The following is a 27,266-nucleotide window of genomic DNA, read 5'->3' as shown; positions in this document are numbered from 1 at the left end:
ATAAAGATGTTCAGCATCATTACCAATTAGAAAATTATTAGAGGAGTATTGATAACTATTAGATATAGATAATATGTAACATATATGGAAAATATATATAACTACTGGGGAAATTCAAATTAAATTTGCACTGATATGCCACTACATAGATATTAGAATGACCAAAATTTTAAAATGTAAATGAAAAAACTTTTTAAAAAATATATAATCAATAAAGGACCTCTCTCTTATATGGGCACTTGTAACAGTGGGAGATGCTTGAGTTTTAGAGTTTTCTAGAAGTTAGTCATATTTAGTTTGTGCCCTGACTGGTGTGGCTCACTCAGGTGTCATCTCGCAAAGCAAAAGATCACTGGTTCAATTCCCAGTCAGGACATATGTCTAGGTTGTGGGGGCCCAGTCCCCCCATTTGGGGGCTTACGAGAGGCAACTGATCAATGTTTCTCTCACACATTGATGCTTCTCTCCTCTTTCTCCCTCCCTTCCACTCTCTTCAAAAATAAATAAAATCCCTTTTAAAAAATCAGGTTTTAACCACAAAACAGTTCTATGTAAGCATTTCTAGTAAATTGCCTGAAGAGAGATTAAATAGAGATGCAAATCATTAAGATTCCAGTAATTTGACTAACATTTCACCTCCATAACTTCTTTTATATGTGTGATTTTGTTTGTTTTCCATAAACTGGGCCTCTGAAATCATATAAGCTTTGGCATCACAAAAACCTGATTGGCTATCACAGACAAGAGGATAAGGAGTAATGTAAAGCCACTGTGAATTCATTTGGTGCCAAAATACTTGCTAGGAAAGACTGCTGCTCTCTATAACAGTCTTGAAAACATATACCTTATACCAGTATACATTTATTATTTATATATCAACTTGTTCTTAAAAGAGTGTGAAGTGATATAATTGGTTTAGTGCAAGATAAAATCTGGGTGAGTTCATCAAGACAGTATCTTAGTGTTTAACTACATGTGTGGTGGCCTCTGGAGTCAGACTTCTGGGGTCTGAATATCAGCTTCAGCATGTACTAGTTGTCACTTAACCTTTTTCTACCTCAGGTTTCTCATCTGTAAAATGGGAATAATAATAGTACCTATCTTATAAGATTTTTTATGAAAGTTATTTAATATGTGTAAAGCATTTAGAACAGTAACTGGCACATAGTAAGCCCTTGGTAGGTGTTAGCTATCATTACTAGCTCTTAATTGTGAATATTTCAAAAAGATGCTGTACTCAGATCTTTATTTGCAACTAAAGTAAAATGTTGTTTTTGCCTAACATATATACTCCTTTTTTGTTGATTTGTTTTAGACGCGGTAAAGAAATTTTATAAGAAGTACCAAAAGAACTAAATATTTAAGAACTTAAAAAAGAGAGAAATGTGATGTAAAAATAAACATGTTTCTTAACTTAAATTTTCTTCCAAGAATTTCCCTCAATTTTTAAACTATGTCCTAAATATTTTTATCACTATAAACAATTTATTTCATATTATTAAAAATCTTATTTTAGGCTATTGTATTTTTTGGAGCCTTTTAAAAATTGTTCCTGTTAGTGACAGTTTTTTCTTTTTCCTTTATAGGTCACCATTTGCTGCTGTTACAGACTATTCAGTTACAAGAAATAATGTCATACAGCTCTGCTTGGAATTGACAACAATCGTGCAACAGGTATTAGCAGAAGAACTTTCCTTCTGTTAATTTATTAGCTCTTTCATATTCTATCAATGATAAGTATTCCTATTTACCAAGAATTTTTAAGATATTGGTTTTGGAGTTTCTCAGTCAAAGACAAATGGTTCTAAATAAACCAAATATGTAATAATTCATTGGACAATTATTTGTATAGCCCAGTAAACAAAGATTTTATTTACCGGAAGATGTAAAATTAAAGAAAACCTCTCAAATTGTCATTATATTGAGATTGTAAGTCTGTTAGTTTCACAATTTCAGTGGGGTTGACTATATTGCCTTTCACAACATTAAATTGCCCCATTTGGATAAAAATCTGTGACTTTTGCTCTGAGACTCTATTATTTCCTTATTAGTACAATTATTTCACTTATATAGGTAAACATACAAACAAATATACACAATAGCCTTAAACACTTACATGATACACTCACATGACCCGATTTTTTTACTTGGAATATTATGTAAGTCAGGGATCTCCAAATCAAAGATCTTTAGGAGTACAGCAGCTAATATAAAAATATGTGAACCAAGCCTTGGCTGGTGAGGTTCAGTGGATTGAGTGCCAACCTATGTACCAAAGGGTTGCTGATTCTATTCCCAGTCAGGGCACATGCCTGAGTTGCAGACCAGGTCCCCAATTAGGGACGCATGAGAGGCAGCCACATGTTGATGTTTCTCTCCCTCTCTTTCTCCTTCCCTTCCCCTCTCTCTAAAAATAAATAAATAAAATATTTTTTTTAATATGCGAACCAAACCTGGCAAAAGATATGGAGAAATGGTAGAGAGATTAATTGACTGGTACATACCCTGCAAATATTTATTTAAACCTAATAAACACATCTGAGAGATCTGAGGCCTGTAGCCACCACTCTGTCAGACTGATGTCAGCCTCTTGCTGCTGCTGTTGGAGTGCCATTATTTGTTAACCTACCCAATGATGCAGAAAGAGAGAAAGCAGAGGATGAAAATGTGATAATACAAAGATTATTGGGCAAATTGGTAATTTAATTTATCCTTTTACTCCTTACCTTTTATCACCAGTGATAATTAAGTGTTTCTTATATTTCCTGTATTTTCTGAAATAAGAAATTGTATTAATAGAGATTTAAATGCTTCAGTATATTTTGTTTTCTATTTTTTCAACTTTTCATACCTGAGAAGCTCATACTTATTGTCAGTTCTATGAGGATGCAATCTATCTTATGTCAAACTTACAAAATAACTTCATTTCCAAGAATAATTATGACAGAAAGTGGGTATTTTTCTCATGTCTCTTCCAAACATCTTGCCAATTTAAGGTTTACTTTTGAGTAACTGGCCAACTCTTTGTTACCTGATAAACCAAGACTGCAATTCTAAATGGCAACTATGATAATATTTCTTAAAAATCTTGAAGGAGCTTAATTGTATTCATTATCACTTAATTCACACATACCTAATGTTTTCCCATATCAAGAGGGATTAAAAAAATGATAGTGATCTTGAGGAAAAGTTACCCTTCTTTTAACTTTTATGTATAGAGTGAATTCAGAAATAGAGTTAACCAATGTCACCCAAATAAATTCAATAAGAATTTTAAAAAGAAAGAAATGGAGTTTACCATGTTTAGAACTCATGGGTTCTGGAACAAACTTTTGTCACTCTCACCTTCAGATGTTACATTGAGAAGAATAGCCAAAATGATTTTCAGTGAATTAATATTTTCTGTAGAGAAATGTTCAGTGGTGGAAGTGCTGTTTGTGTCAGATATGACTAACCCACCCATGCCATTATTTTTAAAAACCTACCATATAAGTAACAAGTGGTTCAGTTTTTGTTTCCAGAATGTATAGAACACCTACTGACAACTACTTCGTAGAAAACACATGCCATTCTAATATTGCCCCAGAGTTTTGTGTGTGTTCTCAACAGGACCTTTTAACAGCTACACTATTTGACTCAACATTCTCTTTAGGAATCTTACTTCAAGGCATAATGGGTTTAAGTTTCTCTATTTACAGATCAGGAAACATTAGGTAACATAAAGAGATGCTTTTGCAGGTTGGATGTTTAATTATATTCTGTCTTGACCAAACATGAAATTACTCCAAATAATTGAAATACTCCAATATCCTTCACCCACTGTATACTCTGTTTCGAAGAGGATGTGTTACCCTTCTTAGGACATTTTGCTCTAACATTACCTATTTCTGTTTTTTAAAATTAAGTAGCTCATGACATTTATCACAGTTCCTTCTACTTCACTCTCATTTTCCCCATAACATGTCCTATTTCACATGCCACCTTTAAGACGCTTCAAATAAAAACCTCTATACATGGGTGTTCTTGGTTTTTGCCTTGCTTTGCCCATCCCAACATCTACCCAACTTGACATCTTAATTCACCTACTTTAGGTCTTTTCTGTTGTAACTTAAAGGATATATTAGATGAAGTTTCTCTTAGTAAAGAGTATCTTTGCCCAGATTGCTGTGGCTCAGTGGGTTGAGCATAATCCTGCACACTGGAAGGTCCTTGGTTCGATTCCAGGTCAGGGCACATGCCTGGGTTAGGGGGACAGTGTCTGGTTGGGGACGTGCAAGAGACAACTGATCCATGTTTCTCTTCCCCTCTTTTTCCCTCCCTTCCTCTTCCTTTAAGAATAAATAAAATCTTTAAAAATAATATATTTATGGCATACTGATTTAATCTACTTATAAGAATAGAATCAATCACTTTCAGACTAGTCATTTCAAAGCCCAGCTCCAATTGTGTCACCTTCAGCAATCTTCCACTAATTTCCTATTTGATTGCAAACTTCTCCCTTTGAAATTCAAAGGGCTCCAAGTATAGTCTTAACATAATTTTAGTTTTATTTTTCAGTACTCCCATGTATCTCAATTGTACTCTGGTTCATGTCAATGACTTACTGTTCATAAAATAGATTTTGCATTTTCATCTTTTTATGTAGTGAGGCCTCCTCAGAACATGTCCCATGTATCTTTTTATCTTTACCTGTTAAAATTGTGTCCCATTTTAAAGGCCTCTAGGAAATACTACCTCATTCATGAAAATTTTATACAATTGTTTGTACCTTCCCCCTACTTTGACCATTTTTATTTAATATAATCAGTTCTTTTTAATTTTTTCTCCATACTTTTCCATTATTTTTTTATGATTCTATTTTGTTTCCATTGTTTACTTATTAGCTATAATTCTTTGTTATGTGGGCAGAGGTAGCAATCCCTTAAATGTACATTACATAGAATTTCACATCTCGTCTATGACAGTTGTATTCTGCAGTGAATAATATTTATCTGACTTCCCTTGGATTGTAAACTTGAATATAGGGACAATGTCTTGCTCATTTTCATATATAGTTAGTTCTCATTATGTTCTTGTTAAAATGAATTGACCTGAGCCCTAATTATCCTCTGTGGTTAGTACATGTTGTTTGTACTCTTCCAAGAAAAATTTGAAATTAACTGCTTCAATTGTTATTAATTTTTACTTGATCTCCTATATAAAAGGTAGAGTTCTATCTTCGCTATTCATGTAAGAACACCGCAGATATCCAGATACCCATTACTTTATATTTCAGTTTGTTCATTAGTTAAAATGGGAGTTTTGATCTTCATAACCATTTTCCAATTCTAAAATGAAGTGAACAGAGCATCTAAAACACCATACAAATATAATGCTAACAAAACATATATTTTAGAGGAAACTTAAATGTAGGCATAATATATTAATGTTTGTAAATCACCTCTTAAATAATCTATCGTCTTTCTACTTTTATATAATGTCCTATCTTTGGTACCAAGTTTTCCTTGGCTCTATGGTCTGTTGCTGCCTATCAGTAGGAAAGAGGACATGCATGTGTGGGGTTAGGGGGTATATGGGAAATCTCCATACTTTCACAATTGTGCTGTGAACCTAAAAGTTCTCTAAAAAAATAAAGACTATTAATTTTTTAAAGATTTTATTCCTTTTTAGAGAGAGGGAAAGGAAGAGAGAAAGAAAGGGATAGAAACATCAGTGTGAGAGAGAAAAATCAATCAGTTGCCTCTTGTATGTGCCTTGACCAGGGAGATGAACCTGCAACCCAAGCATGTGCCCTGGCCAGGAATTGAACTGGCAACTTGCTTTGTGGGACGGCACTCCAACCAACTGACCCACATTGGTCAGGCTAAAAATAAAGTCTATTAAATTTTTTAAAAGATAAAATATATAGAAATGAGGGTGATAGATAAACTAATTAAATAGTTGTGTTTATTTCTTGATAATGAACTGCGGATGCTTTTATTTTATTTAGACTCTACTTTTCTGTATTTTCCAAATTTTCTAAAATGAATTTGAGTCATCAGAAAAACAAAAACAAAAAAAAGAATGCTCTATATATTGAATAAATACTACTCTACTGAAAGCACAGCATAGACAAATACTTATTATAATTTAAAATAAATTACATAGTTTTCACATAGCCAGTGCCCATCTAATGGTCTTGTTCAGCCATTATACACACACTAATCACTGCATTCACTTGGAATTGTATGCAGTATCTGAAGATGGGAATTAAATTTAGCAGCCAGTGAAAGGGCCAATTTGAATTAGCAAAATGTAGATTTAAAAAAAATCTAGGGCATGCATTTATTAACAAGCTTTCAAGAAATCTCATCTGAACAGTTATGGTGATGGTTATGCTTTGAAACATGCTGTACTTCAAATTATTCTTCACTCAACTTTAATTATTTTTATTCCCTTTGCAGCAAGATGAGATGATCAATATCTAAAAATAAAATGTCACAAGTAGCCGTTTTTCCAATCTTAACTCAAAGGGGTTTCCATGAAGTGGAAAGTGCTTCTTGATATTGGCTACTTACATTTAAAGTAATGCTAGTGTTTGAGGAGAAAGATAATGTAAGTTTCTTTTAACAAGCTCCATTTGGAGGAATTTATTTCATCTACTCTGTTTTACCTATTTCCAGTTGTGATGGGTTTAGATAGTTATATTTGAAGTCTTTTAAAGAGATCCCCTCACCCAATACTTTCCTCCACACATAAGATTGAGGATAATAATACATTTGAGAAAAAAACAGAAATTGGTTTTAAAATCTTAAATGGAAAGAATTCTTACAAAGAACTGAAGCTTCATTTAAAGTACTGTCAGCAACTGAATCAGAAAAATGCGACAAATACCCACGCATTTCTTGTCAGCATTGAAATAATTGCGATGATTCCTGCCCTAATAGGTATCAGCTTAACCTAAAATTATTCCTACCATACCATTTTTATATTTCCCACTTCAGACACAAAAGTGATTATGTAGATTGTCACCTGTTAAGAAATGGGCACCCAAAGTATGAATGTGTATGTTAAAAGCTTTGGTGGAACTTAGAACACTTGGGGCAGGGGAGATTGTGGGGACAGAATTTTGAGAGACTTGAGGCTTAGCCTTCTTGCTTTATGATTATTTCACCTTGAACAAACAATATAATTGTTTGTGCCATCTATAAACAAATAATTCTATATATTATTGGAGAATAAAATTAGAGATGTTACAACAGTTCACAAATGTGAAGTGAAAAGCAGAAGATATATATTATTTATAAAATGGGTGAGAAATAGAGACTACATAAAAGAAATTAGAATAACAACATTGTTCTAAATGATAATTGTATATATATTTCCCATCTCCATTTAGTGTTAGTTTTCTTCAGCTGCATATACAGTGAAATCTGAATTACATGCTTAGAGAATGATTTCAACATGTGAAACATTTTAAATCAGATTTTCAAATGTTAAATACAGGGTGAAAACTTCCTTTAAAAATTCAGTTTCTGACGATATACTTTTACCTAAAATGATCCCCTTTAAATTATGTGAATTAAAATATCTTTCTGTTTTCTTATGGGCTTGCTCATTTTTCAGCCTCTTTAGATCCATTTTTTTCATGTCCTTGTATATCTCTAGTTTCCTGAATACAGTTCAAAACATATTACTTTCCCTTACTATTCCCAGGTGAAAGTTAGAGGGGGAGGAGAACAGTAGTCTTTTCACATAAAATTTTTGTAAAACAACTTTTTAGGAGAAATGCAAAGAAAAAAGAAATTCTAAAGACCTTTCTTAAAACTCCAATCTATTTTAAGAATGTATTTTTTGCCTACTGCATAGTGACACTTTGCTTCCTCACCATCTAAAACTTGAAGAAATAGCATTTACTGTTAAAAAAAATCTTAGAGAATCATCACCAAGAACTGAAAATTCATTTTGATGTTAAAAGTGAGATTTTATGATCCTGGATTATTGTATGCATCAGTATAAATATTTGTATGTAGCTCATGTTTTACTCCCCTAATTATTTTCTACTGTTACAAAAGTAATAAAATATATTTTATAGAAAAATTTGGAGTAATGCAAAGAAAAAAGAACCTTGCTTGTAATCTGTCTACCCAAAGAAAACCCCTGATGTCATTTTGCCTATTTTATTTCAGTCCACTTTCATGTACATTTACATATATATTGTACTTCTAATGTTTTTTAAAATGTTGTTGTTCTATTACAGTTGTCCCAATTTTTGCCCCCAGTTGCTCTCCCTTTCCCCACCTACCCCCCACCCCTGACTGCCATAGTCAATCCCCACCCTGTTGTTCATGTCCATGGGTCCTTATACTGTAGTAATTAAAAATATTACTGAATAGTCCAAATTAAGTTTTTGTCCTATAAAAATATTATAAAATAATACTCATTAATTTTAAATAATATAGAAAACTATAAAGACGAATAGTTACACTCATCCAAACCTAAGCACCAGAAACAACTGGTACCACTTTAGTCTTTCCTAAAATAAATGTCATTAAGTTGTTATTCTGACATTTCATAGGTCATTTGTTTTCGTGCCATATTTACCTGTTAGATATATTTTGTTTCTTTCTAAAATCTTTATTCTAGAAAATTGAAAAGTATTCTTCAAAGACCTACACTGAAAATGTTTATTCTTGGTTGACAACTTCCTCTGAATTATGTGTATGCTTCCTAATCCCTTTTGTTACCTATACACCATTTTAGATACAAATAAATAAACAAACAATTTATTAACTATATTCTAAATATGCTTTTTAAATAAAAATATAAATGAGCATTCTGAGTGGATAGCCCCTTTTGAAAATGTATTTCTGCTTGAATATACTCTAACCTGTTTTATTTTAATCAGATGGTTATTTACTCAAAGTAAATACCAAGGAGAAAATAAGATCTTTTCTAGGAGTTATTGAACAAGTATTTGTGGTGTACATTCTTAGATATCATATTTATAGATGTTGTAAAAGTAAAATTTTTTTTTTAAATTACAGAATTTTATAAAAATTAATAGCCTAGAAGTGACGTTTAAGGTGTTACTAAGGATTTAGCAAGAAAATTTGGCCTGTAAGTTTATTGATAATAGCTATCATATTTTACTTTATTATACTTCTTCTATGTGAATAGTACCTTCTTAACATTCTTAGTTGAAATTTTATATCATTTACTTTTAATTTTAAGGCTAAATAGCATAGACTTTGACATAAAGTAGATCTGAGTTCATCATCGTGGCTCTGCTTTTTGACAATCTATAAACATGGACAAATTACTTATATCTAATACTCTATCTGGAAAAGTGTACCACCACTTTGTTTGATTATTGTAGGGTTGCCATGAATATTGTAATTGACCTAGCTGAAAACTTGGCATTTAGTGGATGCTTAATAAAAGGCAATTCTAGTTACTTTATATAGCAAAGATATCTTTGGAAACTTAACTCAGCTGGTTTTTTACTCCACAAAAATTTTAAAGGATTGGTGCTCTGCTTAATTTTTGTACTTAGTGGCAATGAATAATGACCTCTGTATAAAATGACAGATTTTTAAAAATATTTTATTGAATTTAAGGTATTCTTTAGATTTTAATGCAAATTGATTGCTGTGCTGCTTATTTTGGAAGATATTTTTAAACATCCACATTCAAATGTAATGCAGAAATGAATTTTGATTACCTGTGAACTTGCTGTCCCTATTTACATATTGAAATAACCTAGAGTTAAAGATGGAAAACTCAAAATGTGTAAAGTTAAAAGACCAGTGTATAATAGTCATACAAAATGTATGTTGTAAAAGGGATATTAAGATTCAACTGGTATTTAAATATACATGTACAGTTCTAAAGTATAGCTATAAATTATACTGGGATTGGCAGGACATATATTCTATGGTTCAGGTAGTATTATAACATATAAAAGCCCAGCTAGGATAGTCTCTCATTCATCTGAAACACAACTTGAAATACTTCCTTTTTCTATATTCTGAGAGTTAGTATCTAAGCAAACGCCCTGAATCAGACATTATAGGTGACCTGGGAAACTGGGCTGGACTCTTGGGATTGAAACTGGGCCATTTCAAACCAAAAACCAGGACAAGTTTTATATGTAATTTTTAAACAATATGAATTATATTACTTAGTATACCTGTTTAAAGCAATATGAAAGGTGATTCTCTTTTTTTATTTTTATATTTAAACTATATATATGTAGTTCAGATACTTAATCCTTTGTTTTCTTCAGCTGTTTTAGATTGATCGTGAAAAAGCAAAACCAAAATCTTTTCAAACTTTTTTATATAATCTTTTTTTGAAATATTTTTCAATTTAATCTTTATTGTATTTTCCCATTATCATTTAGTCCCCTTATACCCCTCTCCCCACAACAATAACCACACTGTTTTCCATATTGATGAGTCCTTTATCCTTTTTGCTCAATCTATGGGACATTTACACAGTGGAATTCTACTTGGCCATAAAAAAGAAGAAATTTTACCTTTTCAACAGTATGGATGGATCTGGAGAACATTATGCTAAGTGAAATAAGCCAATCAGAGAAAGACAAATACCATATGATTTCACTTGTATGTGAGATCTATATCATCTTAATATGGTAAATCAGAAGTTATATATGAACTATTAGAAATAGTACCCAGATAATATGAACAGTATTTCTCTCTCTACCTTTATCAATGTTTGCTTGTTGGCTGTGGATATGGTGGTTGTTGTTGGATTTCTTCAATTTTTTTTCTAGTTCTTCACTACTTTTGTGTTTCAGATCTCAAATTTTACCATTCCCCTCTCCTGCTCCATTTTGCCTTCCTCCTGTCTTTTCATTTTTTTATTTCAAATTTTAATTTTTCCCTGTCATAGCCTATTTTTAATTCCTCACTCAGTATTCCTTCTCTCTCTATCCTCTCAAAATCACTTTCCTTTTTTATTAAGCTCTTCTTTCTTTGTTTTTTCCCTCTTATTCGCATCCCTCCTGTATTAATCCTTGCTCATTTGTTGTTGATAGTGCTGTGGCGGGTGGAACTTTTTCTCCAATTCGGTTCCTTTCTTTTTCTCTCCCTCACTATATACAGTATTCCCTCATTTATCGCGGGTATTATGTTCTAGACCTCCCCCCACGAAGTAGGAACCTTATATTTATTCTACACTCTTAAACCTACATAACTTTAACAACATACATATACAGTACTGCAAAATCCTGTGATATAGCAAAAAATCCATGATAAATAATTAAGTATAATATTTTTAAAAATCCCGCGATACAGGAAGGCCGTGATATGTGAACCACAATACTAATGAATCCCACTGGTCTCCAACCACAGAAGGTCACACGATGAAGACAGGGAGTCAAAACAGATCAATCTAAGAAGCAAAAACAAACAAGAAGAGTCATGTAAAATAGGGAGACAAAGAAACAACCCCCAATAAAAAAAGGAGGAATCCCCAGAAAGAGTGCTAAATGAAATAGAGGCAAGCAAATTATCAGACACTGAGTTTTAAAAAAAATGATTATAAGGATCCTCAAGGAGCTCAGTGTGAACTACAAAGAACTCCAGGGAAGCTACAAGGAACTTACTGCGAACTACACTAGCATTGAAAGGACATAGCATAGCAAAGGACATAGAAACTATCAATAAAAGCCAGGAGGAAATGAAGAATGCAATATCTGAAATGAAGAACATAGTAGAAGGAATTAAAAGCAGGCTAGATGAAGCAGAGGATCGAATCAGCAAGCAGGAGGACAAAGTAAAAAAAAAAAGTTCCAAGATAGTGACAAAAGGAAAAAAAGACTCAGAAAGAACAAAGAGGGTTTAAGGGAGCTGCAGGACAATATGAAACGCAGTAATATCTTTTTCATAGGGATACCCGAAGGAGGAGAACAGGAAGAAGTGATTGAAAACCTGTTTGAAAACATTATGACAGGAAACTTCCCTAACTTGATGAGAGAAAAAGTCACACAAGTCCAGGAAGCACAGAGGGTCACAATCAAGATGAACCCAAAGAGGCACACTCCAAGATACACCATAATTAAAATGGCAACATTCAAAGACAAAGAGAATCTTAAAGGCAGCAAGGGAGAAACAGCTAGTAACATGCAGGGGAGTTTTGATAAGGCTATCAGCTGATTACTCAACAGAAACTCTACAAGCTTGTAGGGAATGGCAAAAAATATTCCAAGTACTGAAAACCAAAGGCCTGCAACCAAGATTACTCTACCCAGCAAGGCTCTCCTTTTAAATGAAAGGCAAAATAAGGAGTTTCCTAGACAAAAAAAGGCTAAATGAATGCATTTGCACTGATCCAGCATTGCAAGAGATGCTAAAGGGACTACTTTAATAAAATGAAGAAAAAAAGGGGTGGAGACATGGGTAAAAAGGACAAAATTGCAAAGAATAAGTACCTATCAATAATAACCTTAAATGTAAATGGATTAAATTCTCAAATCAAAAGATACAGGGTAGCTGAATGGATAAGAAAACATGACTTGCATATATGCTGTCTACAAGAGACCTATCTCAGAAACAAAAGATTTACACAGACTGAAAGTGAAGGGATGGAAAACAATACTCCAAGCCAACGGATATGAAGAAAAGCTGGTGTAGCAATACTTATATTAGACAAAATAGATTTCAAAACAAAGACCATGCAAAGAGACAAAGAAGGACACTACACAATACTTAAGGGAATAATCAATCAAGAAAATATAACTCTTGTAAACATATGCACCCAAAATAGGAGCAACCAAATATATAAGGAAAACCTTGGAGAACTTCAGGAAAGATATCGATAGCAACACACTCATAGCAGGGGATTTTAACACCCCATTGTCAACATGGATAGTTTTTCCAAGCATAGGAACAACAAGGATATTGTGGCACTGAACAGCACTCTAGATCAAATAGACTTAATTGCTATATACAGAATCTTTCATGCCAAAGAAGCAAAATGTTCTTTCTTTTGAAATGCACATGGGAGATTTTCAAAGATAGACCACATGGAAGGACACAAAAGAAGCCTCAACAAATTAAAGAAAATTAAAATTATATCAAGCATCTTCTCAGATCACAACTTCTTGAAACCTGAAACCAACCTCAAGGAAAAAACTCAAAAGCATTCAAATACATGGAGACTGAATAACATGCTATTAAATAATGAATGGATTGGCAATGAGATTAAGGAAGAAATGAAAAAGTTTCTGGAAACAAATGAAAATCAACACACAACAGTCCAAAGCCTATGGGACACAGCGAAGGCAGTCCTGAGAGGGAAGTTCATAGTAATAGAGGCCTACCTAAAAAAGATAGAAAAACCTCAAGTAAACAATCTAACCCTATATGTACAAGAAATAGAGGAACCGTAACAAACAAAACCCTGAGCAAGTAGAAGGAAGGAACTAATCAATATTAAAGCAGAATCAAATGACATAGAGACTAAAAGAACAATTCAAAGGATCAATAAACCCAGGAGCTAGTTCCTTGACAAGATAAACAAAATCAACAAGACTTTGGCCAGACTAATCAAGAAGAAAAGAGAGAGAGAGAGAGAGGACCCAAATAAATAAAATCAGAAAAGAAAGAGGATAAATTACAACTGATACCACAGAAATACAAAGGAATGTAAGAAATTACTATGATTATGTACCAAGAATTTGACAACCTGGGCAAAATGGACAAATTTCTAGAAACATATAATCTTCCAAAACTGAATCAATATGAAACAAGAAGCCTGAATAGACCAATAACAAGTAGTGAAATTGAAGTAGTAATCAAAAAACTCCCAGCACAGCAAAACCCTGTACCGGATGGCCTCACAAGAAAATTTTACCAAAGATTTAGTGGAGAGCTAACTCCTATACTTCTCAAACTACTCCAAAAAATTCAAGAAGAGGGAAGACTTCCAAACTATTTTAATGAGGCCAGTATTATCCTTATTCCAAAACCAGGTCAAGACACAACAAAAAGAAAACTACAGGCCAATATCACTGATGAGCATAGATGCTAAAATCCTCAACAAAGTATTGGCAAACTGGATCCAGTAATACATTAAAAAGATCATACACCAGGATCAAGTGGGATTCATCCCAGGGATGCAAAGATGCTATAATATTTGCAAATCTATAAATGTAATACACCACATAAACAAAATAAAGGACAAAAATTACATGATCTTATCAATAGATGCTGAAAAAGCATTTGATAAAGTACAGCTCCCACTTATGATTAAGAAAAAACAGTCTGCAAAGGGAAAATAGAGGAAGAATAACTCAACATAACAAAGGCCATATATGAGAAACCTACCGCCAATGTCATACTCAATGGGCAAAAACTAAAAGCTTTCCCCCTAAGATCAGGAAGATGACAAGGGTGTGTGCTTTCACCACTTTTATTCAACATAGTATTGAAAGTTCTAACCACAGTGATCAGACAAGGGGGAAAAAAGGCATCCAAAGTAGAAAGGAGGAAGTAGGACTGTCATGGGCAGATGACATAGTATACATAGAAAACTCTATAGATTCCACCAAAAAATGACTTGACCCAATATGTGAATTTGGCCAAATAGCAGGATACAAAGCCAATATTCAGAAATCAAAGGCATTTTTGTATACCAACAATGAAATATCAGAAACAGAAACTAGCAGGAAAAATCTCATTTACTATAGCAACAAGAAAAATAAAGTACCTATGAATAAACTTAGCCAAGGAGGTAAAAGACCTATAATTGGAAAACTATAGAACACTGAAGAAAGAAATTAAAGAAGATTCAAATAAATGGAAGCATATACCGTGTTAATGGATTAGAAGAATTAACATCATTAAAATGTCCATTCTTCCCAAAGCAATCTATAGTTTCAATGCAATCCCTATTAAAATACCAATGACAGATTTAGAACAAATATTTCAAAAATTTATATAGAACCAAAAATGACCCCAAATATCCTCAGCAATCTTGAGAAGGAAGAAAAGAGTAGGAGGGACCACAATTCCAGATATCAAACAATATAGGCCACTGTGATCAAAACAGTCTGGTACTGGCATAAGAACAGACATATAGATCAGTGGAACAGAATGGAGAGTCCAGAAATAAACCCACGTCTCTATGGTCAATTAATATTTGACAGAGGGAACAGGAATATAAAATGGAGTAAAAATAGCCTCTTCAACAAATGATGTTGAGAGAACTGGAATGGTACATGCAAAATAATAATAATAATAATGAAGCTAGATCACCAACTTACACCATATACCAGAATAAACTCAAAATGGATAAAGACTTAAACATAAGTCATGACACCATAAAATTCCAAGAAGAAAACACAGGCAGTGAAATTTCAAATATCTCATACAGCAATGTTTTTGCCAACATATCCTCTAGGGCAAGTGAAACAAAGGAAAGATTAAACAAATGACTATATCAAATTTAAAAGCTTCTGCATGGCTAAAGAAAACATCATCAAAATGAAAAGGGCACTAATGGTATGGGAAAACATATTTGCTTATGATGCCTAGGACAAGGTTTTGATCTCCAAAATATATAAAGACCTCATATGATTCAACAGCAGGAAGACAAACAATCCGATTAAAAAATGGGCAAAGGACCTGAACAGACACTTTTCCAAGGAGGATATACAGAGGGCCCATAGGCATATGAAAGTATGCTCAACATCACTAGCCATCAGAGAGATGCAAATAAAAACCACAATGAGATACCACTTTACACCTGTCAGAATGGCCATCATCAACAAATCAATAAACAAGTGCTGGCAAGGATGTGGAGAAATAAGAACCCTAGTGCACTGTTGATGGGTATGCAGACCGGTGCAGCCACTGTGGAGAACAGTATGGAATTTCATGAAAACACTACAAATGGAACTGCCTTTTGACCCAGGGATTCCACTGCTGGGATTATACCCTAAGAATCCTGAAACACCAATTCAAAAGAACCTATGCCCCACTGTGTTTACAGCAGCATTATTTACAATAGCCAAGTGCTAGAAACAGCCCATCAGTAAATCAGTGGATCAAAAATTGGTTCATTTACACAATAAAATACTATGCAGCAGAACGAAAGAAGGAACTCCTACCTTTTGCGACAAAATGGATGGAACTGGAGAACATAATACTAAGTTAAATAAGCCAGGCAGCTAAGAGAAATACCATATGATCTCACTTATAATGAACCTAATGAACAAGACACAAAAATGAGCAAAATAGAACCGGAGGCATAGGAACAAGGAACAGACTGACAGTGACGAGAGGGGAGGCAGGAGAGGGATAAGGGTGGGAAAGAAGGGGAAGAGTTTAGTGAAGGAACAGGTATAAATGACCAATGGACATGGATAACAGGGTAGGGATTGACTGTGGGAGAGGGTGGTGGATGAGGCAGGGGAGAGCAATGGGAAAATTAGGACAACTGTAATAGAACAACAATAAAAAAAGAAAAGAATAGATATAAACATACACACAGAAATTCTCATCTTTGTATAGAAATAAAATATTGGTGTCTCCAAATTTTATGAAAGCTCAAAATGAAAAGGAAAATAAGAGTGATGAAATAACTACATGCTAATTAAGACTAGGTAAGCACTATTTAGAGCATTGAGACATAATTTATTATTTTTCCAACTTCCTGTCACTGGCATGACTTGCGAACAAAAACTTAAAATTTTTCTATATATTATACAAAAATACTGAAATAGATTGTTTTCATAGCTTGCCTCTTTTATAAACCTAGACTATTTTGCATGTTTTCTGTGCACCCTGCCAAAACACTTCGATGTAGATATCACCATTAGTAACAGAAGAACTAGATGTATGGTGTACTGCACAGTACTAATCAAAATCTATATCTGGCAAATGGCAGGATACTATTGCTCAGACATCTTTTTTCTTTAGTATATTACATTTTAAAATTATGTAATATTATATATACACAGTAGAATGTGTGTTCTGAAGCATAATAATACTCATGAATCTGCCATCTATTTTAATAACTAGAACATTACCAATATTGTTTTAGTTACAGTTGGTCTCTCGCCCATCTCATCATCCTGCCTCTTTGTAGGGAGTTTATTATTTCATCTTTTTCTTAAAATAGTTTCATATACTTTTCTAAACATCTCATTTAGTTGTATTGCCCTTGAGCTTTATATAAATAGTATCACTCTGCCTATTACTTTTTTCACTTGATATTGTGTTTCTGAGTTCATTCATGTTTTTTTCAGTCACTGTACTTCATTTACTTTCTTTTTTATTGAATTTATTGGGGTGACATTGGTTAATAAACTTATATAGGTCTCAGGTGTACAATTCTATAATACATCATCTGTATTTTGTACTGTGTCCACCACCCCACTTTCACACTTCATATAATACTTGTTTGTATATACTCAAGTATGTTTACCCATTCCCCTGACTGCAGACATTTGGATATGTACCTACATTTAAGTGTGTAAGAGTACATGGGAGCATGATTGCTAGATTATACAATATGCACATGCTCATCTTTATAATTGTACCACATTTTGTTCTCAAAGTTTTATTGTTTATGTAAAGTACTTTCAGTATTTTTCTACTCTCTGATTTACTGTATTTTTGTCTTACTGTCTTACTATGCAGTTCACCTTTCAAGGGGCTTTTAAAATTTTCTCACAAAGACCCTAAAAAGAGAACTTTCACCATTATTGTTATATTACATATATGGAAGCAGATGTAGAAAGATGGGTTAGGTGATTCTTAACCCTTATGGTGATAAAATAAACTTCAGAAGAGAGTCCCTGATATGCTAGCCTTTGTAATGTACTATGATTATTATTTTTTAAGAAATTGAGCCAAAAGTAATACCAATCCATTTAGGGAAATATATCCTGTGAGAGACTTGGTGAAGACAATTGTCTGCTTCATGCACCTCTGTGTTTCTAATGTTTGGAAAATAAGTTTGTTGAAAAAATTAAATGATTCATTATCCCCTTAAAATTTCACCCCAAAAATGTTACCAAATTTATTTTTTAGGCCAATAGATATTAATGTAACAGAGGATGAAAAATTCATTTTTTGGTATCTGATTCCACACTGTAACTAACATTAAATAAACTTTCACTTCTCATGTTTTGGAATAGCATTATAAAGGAAATAATATAAAATTATCTGAGAAGTCTCTTAAATATTTTTTCAACATCATATCAGTGGGTGGGAAGCTATATTTTCTTCATATACTTGAACCTAACAACATATTTCAACCTACTGAATGCAGAAGCAGATATGAAAATCACCGGATTTAAAATGTAGCTGCTGTAACTCACTCTGTTGCTGATGAAGACCTAAATGAGAAGTAAACAGAAAATACTAACTTTTCAAAGTTGATGAAATCCAGGTATATCATGACCATTACAAATACAAAATCAGTCATTTAAACTTTAATGCTACTTCTTCCTATTCCTTCTTGAAATTACAGGGAGATTAGTTGGGGGGAAACAACAGTGACATGACCAGGCCTCTACAAAACAGGTGAATTGGGGAAGGAAGGGGGAATACATTACTGTGGAGAGGGCCAGAGGCTCAGAAGAGGGGGGGCTGGTTTTGGAACTAGAAAAAGTTCCCATTACTGTCCAGTCTGCTTCCCACCCTTCCCAAATTCATGTTTTCATTTCTGAGTATCATTTAAAATGCTTTTTTCCTTTTTGTACCTTAAAATTTACAATTTTGACCTACCTAATTTGGAATCCTGAGCCATAAAGAAATCTAGAGTATTATGATATGGGACTACACAGTACTAGAGTGGGAGTTATAAAAGTACCTAAGGTGAGCTTAATAAAAACACTTATGTCTGCGCCCCATCCAAAACTTTAAATTAGACTCTGCATTGGGGCTTGGCATCAGTGTTTTTTAAATGATGCCTCAACTTGATTCTGTATTATGGAGCCAAAGTTTATGACCATTGTGCTGTACTGTCACTTTACTGGTTTAGTCTGAGATGAGTGTGAGATGGGAAGAAAATATCGGTGATCAAGAACAGTGTTTCCTAAAGCATGCACTATGAGTCATCTGGTGAAGCTTGTTAGAAATACATATTACCCATACTTCACATTGGCTGAATGATTGATAACTGTGGATCAGGAGGCTCAACTAATAACAAGTGTTATCAGTCCAGAGCCCTCTCATTTATAAAGGAGGCTAAAGTTTAGAATTTACAACTGTAGTTATCAGTTGTTTATAGTCCATCTGTGTCATACATATCCCAAAGGATTAGATTTGTTCTTTGAAACATCAAATATAAGTTATTAATAAAAATGGTCATTGTGCATTTGTAATAAGGGGAAAACCAGTACTAGAAATTAATGTGGTGTCAATAGATGGGGCAGGAAATAGAGTTAGCAAAACAAGAAGGAATAATGATAATTTATAGATTTTTAGTCTTTATTATGAATCATATTATGCTTTACATGTATTATTATCATTATATCTTTACAAAAATCAATGACATAGATTTTTATACCTACATAAGATGGCAAACCAAAGAAAATATAGTTACTAGTTATAGATACTGGTTTTCTAAGGCATTTTACGTCTGCTGACAAAGTAAGTTTTTAATAAACAAGGCTTCTTGAGGTGGGTCAGGATGACTACCAACATCAGATAGGTAATTCATACGGGCCATAAAACAAGTGAAATAATGGACTGAAACTGTAATTCACAGAGGCAGGTTGAAGAACCAGTCAGAATTAAGTAATTAATACAAGTGAGCATAAACTAGACTTATAAAATAAAGGTAAAAGTTATCTATAAATACAAAATGGGAAAATACTAGATTTGCATTAAGGTAGCAGATGCAATCTGAGGTTGATTGTGAATTACAATGTGTAAGGAGTGACATAGCACCTCTGAAAAATAGCACTCATATTTCCCAAAATAAAGAGATACAGCATGTAAAATTCATGCATAGTTATTGCATTAATTTCTCCATTGGTTAGTTCTTCATTTTCATGTGTGTTCTATTTTTTCTGCTTGTATTTGGTGGAGGATTGTATCAATTAAGGTACATTAGATTATGCTGCAGTAACAACCAGCCTGAAAATATTAGTGGCTTGTAATAACACTCATGTTCAGTGCTCATGCTTCATATCCATCCTGGGTTTCTATAGCTCTACTCTACATCTTCTTCACTTCAAAGGCCAGAATAGCCTTTTATAGAGCACTGCTGGTCACCATGGCCAAGGGAAAAGAGCATGGTGAACTGTGCTCTGGTTCTTAAAGTTTTTGCATGGAAATGATACAGCATTTCTGCTTACATTTCATTTGGACAAAGTTAAGTCACATATCCGTGCCTAACTTTAGTGGCTCAAGAAAGTTTACTTTTACCTTTAAAAAAGAAGTGTACAAGGTCTGTCCAGAAGGTATCCAGCCATGTAATATGAAAAATAGAGACATTTATTGAAGAAGATACAAGATACAAGAAACATTGTACATAGGGCAATGACACCTCAGTCCCCTTCAAAGCAGGCACCTTGGGATCTCACACAGTTCTCCCAGTCACCATCAGCTGCCCCATCATTTTTTTCCTGAATCTCATCAATGGTCTGAAATCTCTTTCCTTTCAAAGGTGATTTTAGTTTTGGGGAAAGTCAGAAGTTGCAGGGTGCCAAATCTGGGATGTAGGGGGGCTGAGTCACCTGGGTAATTTGATGTTTTGCCAAAAAACTCTGCACGAGATATGATGCATGAGCGGGCGTGTTGTCGTGACAAAGCTGCCAATCATCAGTTGCCCATAGCTGCAGCCTTCTGAATCCTCTGAACAGTTTCCATGGAGGAATGTTCAAATTTAATGCAAAATTTGATGCAGATTTGTTGCTCTACTCAGTCATTTTAAATGTGACAGTCACACATACACGGACTCACTCAATGCATCTACCACCCCCAGTGACTAATACAGTGAAGTTGTCATTGTTCACACATGCTCATTCTGGTCCACTTTCCTTCGCTGCCAGGTTACATCGATGCCACGCAAACCATTCTTGTTATATTAACAATGGCTGGGCTTTTTCTGGACAGACTTCTTATACATAGACATCATAATACAAATCTGCCACAGCCATGAATCCATTAAGAATTCTACTATGACATTATACTTGAATTTTAAATACACCAATGTTTATCTAAATGTAACGAAAGAAGCAATAATATCAAATTATATGGAAAATTTTTAAATATTAAAAAAAAAGCTTGATAAAGATTAAGTTCAAAGAATTTCTTCTCTCCCCTATGGTGTATTTGTGTGCATATGTCTCTTGGTATTTTCAGTACAATCAACTGGAATATGGATGGTAGGTTTGGGAGAGGGAGAAGACCTCTTAAAATTTTCCAAAGCCTAAAATTCTGCCTTATAGTCACCGAGTGTTAGTACTAGGAAATCTTAAATGGTACAGATTCTGTGTCATATTTCTTTTGAAAATATACCAAATTAAGCCTAGATTTAAGTTACTGTTATTATCTGGACAATTTAGTATTTATTAGGATTTAAGTATCTTTTTGTTATCAGTGATCTTAAAATATCAAGTGTCTGAAAAGTGTCACTTTTCAAATGTTGCACACAGTTACTGAGAAGAAATGGTTCCATTTTTGTCCAAGAAAATGGAATCTAAATAGATAAAAAGAACACAGATATATGGGGTAAGAAAAATTTAACTACTACTTAAAATTTGTTTCAAACATACCACAGCTTCCACAAATTTTCTGGCAGCCAAGTGGATGATTCAGAATTGAAGAATTAATGTTTAATTTACATTTTTATTTATAATGAGGCATGGTATTTATCTTTGATTGAACTCTTTAGTTGAATTTGTCACTAGGGAAAAATTGTCTCCTATCACTTAGATGATATATGTTTTCTCTTTCAAAATTTTATTTTTCAATTACAGTTTAAATTTGATATTATTTTGTATTAGTTTCAGGTGTACAGCACAGTGGTTAGACAATCATATACTTTACAGATTTTATTTTCTTTCCCTTTTTATATATTAGATAGTAATTACAATAAGTAACTTAAACATCTGGAAGCTAGAGAGGCTTTGCATTAGGAAGAACTGGTAGCTTCATTGTATGAATATAAAATTCTTGATATCTTTTACATAATATGGATCTTCATGCAGAGAAGGTTCCAATTATTTATGTTGAAAATATCTGCTGAGCGTTTAAAATGATTTTAAAATGTGAAATTCAGTTTATCTTTGTACAAAATACAAGTATAAAGAAACTAAATGTACTGTACTAGTTATTCAGCAATTAGGAATTTTGTTTTTTAAAAAAATATGACTTTAGAGTTTCATTTTTATACCTCACCTGTAAAGCCAATGTAAAATGTTTATTATGGAATGTGAAAATATAGAATCAATGGAATAAAAATTCATAACTGATAAATTCAGATTATATTAATAGAGTACACAGGGCACCAGGAAAAAATGAAAAGACAGTGCAGCTGAATATAGCGTTTCTTTTTCCAAAGTATTAACAATCTAATGGGAGAGACTAACAAATTGATAACTGATGGAAACAAAATATGTACAGTTAGTTATCAGATGGGCCATTAAAACCATTTAGGTCTTGACTCAAGACATGCAGAATAAATACATTTAGTTCATAATGGGGATTGGCTCACTGCCTCTTTAGGTCACCAAAGCAAAGTTATTAAATTTATAGAGATCACAGTCTCACTCTAATGAGTTTTCTGGTCATTTGTACCTTGACTTGACATTTTTACTTTTCATCCCATTTTGGTAGTTCAGTCTTGAAAAGCCTCAGAGTTTTTGGATATGTTAGCAAGCTGTTTGGATGCTGAAAAAACAACCAGCCTTACTTCTGCCTGTATCCCCAAGTCTTTACATGCTAAAAGATTAGTTTTCATACTCATTCAATTATTGGGACATAGTTGGAGTATGAAAGATTGGAGTGATTAGAGACAGATGTGTGCTTCAGTTTAGATAATTTTCTGGGGGATAACTGGAGTACAATTCTGAACAGGAATATGATGTAAGGTGCAGGAAGTATGACAGTGTTCACCAACACAGAGACTACAGATCATTAAGGTCATTGCCCACCCACATTCTCATCCCATTCTTTGTTTATTGCTCATTTTATGTTACAATTCATAACCTAACGAAAATCTTAATCTGTTCTTTTGAAAACCTTCCTCTTCTCATTCCCAAAACAACAGCAGGACTACTGACAAGTTTGTGGTCATTGAGCCAGTCAAAATGATGAAGGAATTGCCAAGGAAGTAGTATTTGTGGGGTCATTCTAGTTCCAACTTGTTTGCCAAGGACATTTATATATGTGAATTTAGAGTTAAACAATGGCATTTTGATTTCATATTCAAGAAGAATGCCAACACCTGTGTATTCACCATGGACGTTTTTGTACTCAGTATGCTCAGACAGCTTTCAGTCTTTGATGAATATAAATTTAGTTTGGACTGTTACCTTTCATCCATTGCACGTGTTTTATCCCTGGCACTGCTTTCTCTATGCCAACAAAGCTCTGTGATGGGTACTTTAAGTATCTCTTCATGGCTCTTTTCCATCTATTATCCTTCCAGAGAAAATTGGTTTCATTGTACTGTGTTGCTACTATTGGCGTCATAATGTACTGGAATCTGCTCTTTGCAAAAGGAAGAAAAACGAAGCATCTGGTTAATAACTGGTAACAAAATCCCTTCATTTTTTACGATATTGCTTTTAGTGTTATTTGTTTGAAATGCTTGCTAAATGTCTAACCATTTTGTAACTGTTGGATAGACTATTGTATACTTCTCTAAACCTGTGCTGCTATTTAACATAGTAGCTACTAGCTGCATGTGGCAATTGAAATGTAAATTTAAATTAATTAACATTATGTAATATTACAAATTCCATCCCTTTTGTACTAGCCACATTTCAAGTGCTCAGTAGCCACATGTGTCTAATGACTATCCAATTAGGCAACAGAGAAATAGAGCATATTATTGTAACTCTGTTATTGCTATTATTAGATATATCTCCAAAACACTACTTTCTCCATTTACTTCTGGCCATGCAACTAACTCTTACTCCTTTTGGTTCCTAAACACAGGCTTTGTCTGAGCTTATGCCCTCAGCTATCTTGTCACGATACTTAATCTTCTTTGATGAACATGTTGGGTTTTTTTTTTTTTTTCTTGTTCCTTTAACTGTCACTTCAATGTAAATATTTCCCAGATTTGGCTCTATTTTAGATCAAATTGAGCTTTTTCAGCTGCTTGCCAGACAGCTTTTTACAATACGTCTAGTCTCTCAGCCACTTCTAATTTCAAATACCCAAAATTATTTTATTCTTTCCAAATTATCTCCTCCAACCATATCTACTATGTCATTCATCCATTTGCTGAGCTTTGAATCCCTAGAACAATGTATAACTTTTCCCTCCCCATGTTTCTCTGTATTTAATGAATCAGTCTCTTAGTTTTTTGATCTGTGGCTACATGTATGTCGTTTACTTTTTCTAACTTCATAACCTCATTTCAAGCCCTGATTGCTTATACATTTTCTACTGAAAGAATATTCTGACTGATTTCCTTGCCTCCAGTTTTTATCCCTTCCAAATCCATGATTTCTTCCATATCATTTTCATAAAACATATATTCGATCACATACTTTCCTTATTCAAACATCTATGAGCACTCCCTTGTATCAAAGTAAAGTGTGCACTCTTCCATCTTCCTTTGAGAAGAAATGTCTATATGGCATGTTTTGGAAGATAACATAGCTTTACAGGGATACCCTGTCTGAGGCATGACATCAAAGTTGTTCTTGTAACTAAAGGAAAAGAACAAGAGTAAAGGAACCATGAGAAATGGAGCAAGAGATACTTATGGGACTTGTTAGCTAGACCATAGAGTTTGAACTCCACTACCACCCACCCCACAACACACATGCCTTTCACATTGCTATTACACACAAACCACGGCACTAGGTAAGCTACACTGACTTTAACCCCTCATGAAGGAAAGTCTCAAGAAATTGTTAATTGACTGAGATAAGTTTTTGCTACCCTGGCAGAAAGGGCTTCAAAATGTATTGTTACAGAAAAATAAAATTCTTACTCACTTTAAAGCAAACAAACAAAAATTTCTCCAGCCTAGTGTTGGTAGCTTTCCACAATATGACCCACATTATTTTCTAGGCTTTCTTTCCCACTATGTTCACCCCACTTATCTTATGTTCTAGCCAAATGGTTTCCTTATTTCTGATTATGCCTTTGTCCATGTATGTGTATAATCTAAAATGGTCCTTCCTCATGGACCCCAAATTTCCAGATTTAAAAGCAACTTTTTCACGTTTTCTGATTTATTTATTGTTTTTCTATTACAGTTGACCCACTTTTTCCCCCATTGCTTGCCCCACCCAGTCCACCCATTCTCCCACAGTCAATCCCCACCTCGTTGTCCATGTCCATGGATAATTTATACTAGTTCCTCGACTAGACCCTTCTCCTACTTAACCCCCTTCTGTCCCACCCCCATACCCCCAGTCACTGTTAGTCTGCTCCTTGTTTACATGCCTCTGATTCAATTTTGCTTGTTTGTTCGTGTTGTTCATTAGTTTCCTGGATTAGGTGATATCATACAGTATTTGTCTTTCATTGCCTGGCTTATTTAGCTAAGCATAATTCTCTCTAGTTCCATCCATGTTGTTGCAAATGGCAGGAGTTCCTTCTTTCTTTCTGCTGCATAATATTCCATTGTGTAAATGTACCAGAGTTTTTTGATCCACTCATCTACAGAGGGGCACTTAGGCTGTTTCCAGCACTTGCCTATTGTAAATAGCGCTGCTATGAACATAGGGGTGCATAGGTTCTTTTGAATTGGTGTTTCAGGATTCTTAGGGTATAATCCTAGCAATGGAATTGCTGGATCAAAAGGCAGTTTCAATTTTTAGTTTTTTGAGGTAATGCCATACTGTTCTCCATAGTGGCTGCACCAGTCTGCATTCCCACCAACAGTGCAGTAGGGTTCCCGTTTCTCCACATCCTCGCCAGCACTTGTTGTTTGTTGATTTGTTGATGATGGCCATTCTGACTGGTGTGAAGTGGTATCTCATTGTGGTTTTTATTTGCATCTCTCTGATGACTAGTGATGTTGAGCATTCTTTCATATGCCTATGGATCCACTGTATGTCCTCTTTGGAAAAGTGTTTGTTCATGTCTTTTGCCTATTTTTAAATTGGGTTGTCTGTCTTCTTGATGTTGAGAAGTGTAAGGTCTTTATATATTTTGGAGGTCAATCCCTTGTCTGAGGTGTCATTGGCAAATATGTTTTCCCATATGGTTGGTTCCCTTTTCATCTTGGTGATGTTTTCTCTTGCTGAGCAGAAACTTTTTAGTTTGACGTAGTCCCATTTGTTTATTCTTTCATTTATTTCCCTTGCCTTAGGAGATATATTGGCGAAAATATTGCTTCGAGGATATCTGACATATTCCTGCCTATGTTTTCCTCTAGGACTTTTATGGTGTCATGGCTTACATTTAAGTCTTTTACCCATATTTAATTTATTCTGGTATAGGGTGTAAGTTGGTGGTCTAGCTTCTTTTTTTTTTTTCCATGTCCCTGTCCAGTTCTCCCAGCACCATTTGTTGAAGAGGCTCTTCTCACTCCATTTTGTGTTCCATCCCCCTTTGTCGAATATTAGTTGACCATAGAGACCTGGGTTTATTTCTGGGCTCTCTATTCTGTTCCATTGATCTATATGTCTGTTTTTATACCAGTACTGAACTGTTTTGATTACCGTGGCCTTGTAGTATAGTTTGATATCAGGTATTGTGATTCCTCCTACTGTGTTCTTCTTCCTCAAGATTGCTGTGGCTATTTGGGCTCTTTTTTTGGTTCCATATAAATTTTTGAAGTATTTTTTCTAGGTCTGTGAAATATGTCATTGGTATTTTAATAGGGATTGCATTGAATCTATAAATTGCTTTGGGTAGTATGGACATTTTAATGATGTTGATTCTTTCCATCCATGAACATTTAAAAGCTATTTAATGCCAGCTAAAATATCATCTCTTCCATAAGGCCACTCCACAGTTAACAAGTCAGAATTTGTCTTTTTTTATGGGATATTCTGTTAGCATTTATCTTGTCTACCTTGTGTTATTAGTTGAATGTTTTATCCTCTACTATATAATGAAATAATGATGGCCAAGGACCAAGTTTAATTTATCTTTGATCACCCA

At 33.9% G+C, this 27,266-nt stretch overlaps 1 protein-coding gene across 4 annotated transcripts in view; it reads left to right on the top strand.

The window, feature by feature from the left end:
- The window catches only part of CNKSR2 (connector enhancer of kinase suppressor of Ras 2), a 272,213-nt gene that overhangs the window by 69,868 nt on the left and 175,079 nt on the right, over positions 1-27,266 (top strand). For all 4 annotated transcript variants that reach the window (XM_090264455.1, XM_090264454.1, XM_090264453.1 and 1 more), the window contains exon 4: positions 1,587-1,674. In XM_090264455.1, coding sequence (XP_090120581.1) covers positions 1,587-1,674 — 88 coding nt within the window. The remainder of the gene's footprint in view (positions 1-1,586; positions 1,675-27,266) is intronic.

This window comes from Furipterus horrens, unplaced genomic scaffold (assembly GCF_987537825.1).
Source record: "Furipterus horrens unplaced genomic scaffold, mFurHor1.1.pri manual_scaffold_17, whole genome shotgun sequence".
NCBI classification, from domain to species: domain Eukaryota; kingdom Metazoa; phylum Chordata; class Mammalia; order Chiroptera; family Furipteridae; genus Furipterus; species Furipterus horrens.
The sequence above is the reverse complement of the archived record's forward strand: the minus strand, read 5'-3'. Positions and strand labels throughout refer to the sequence as shown.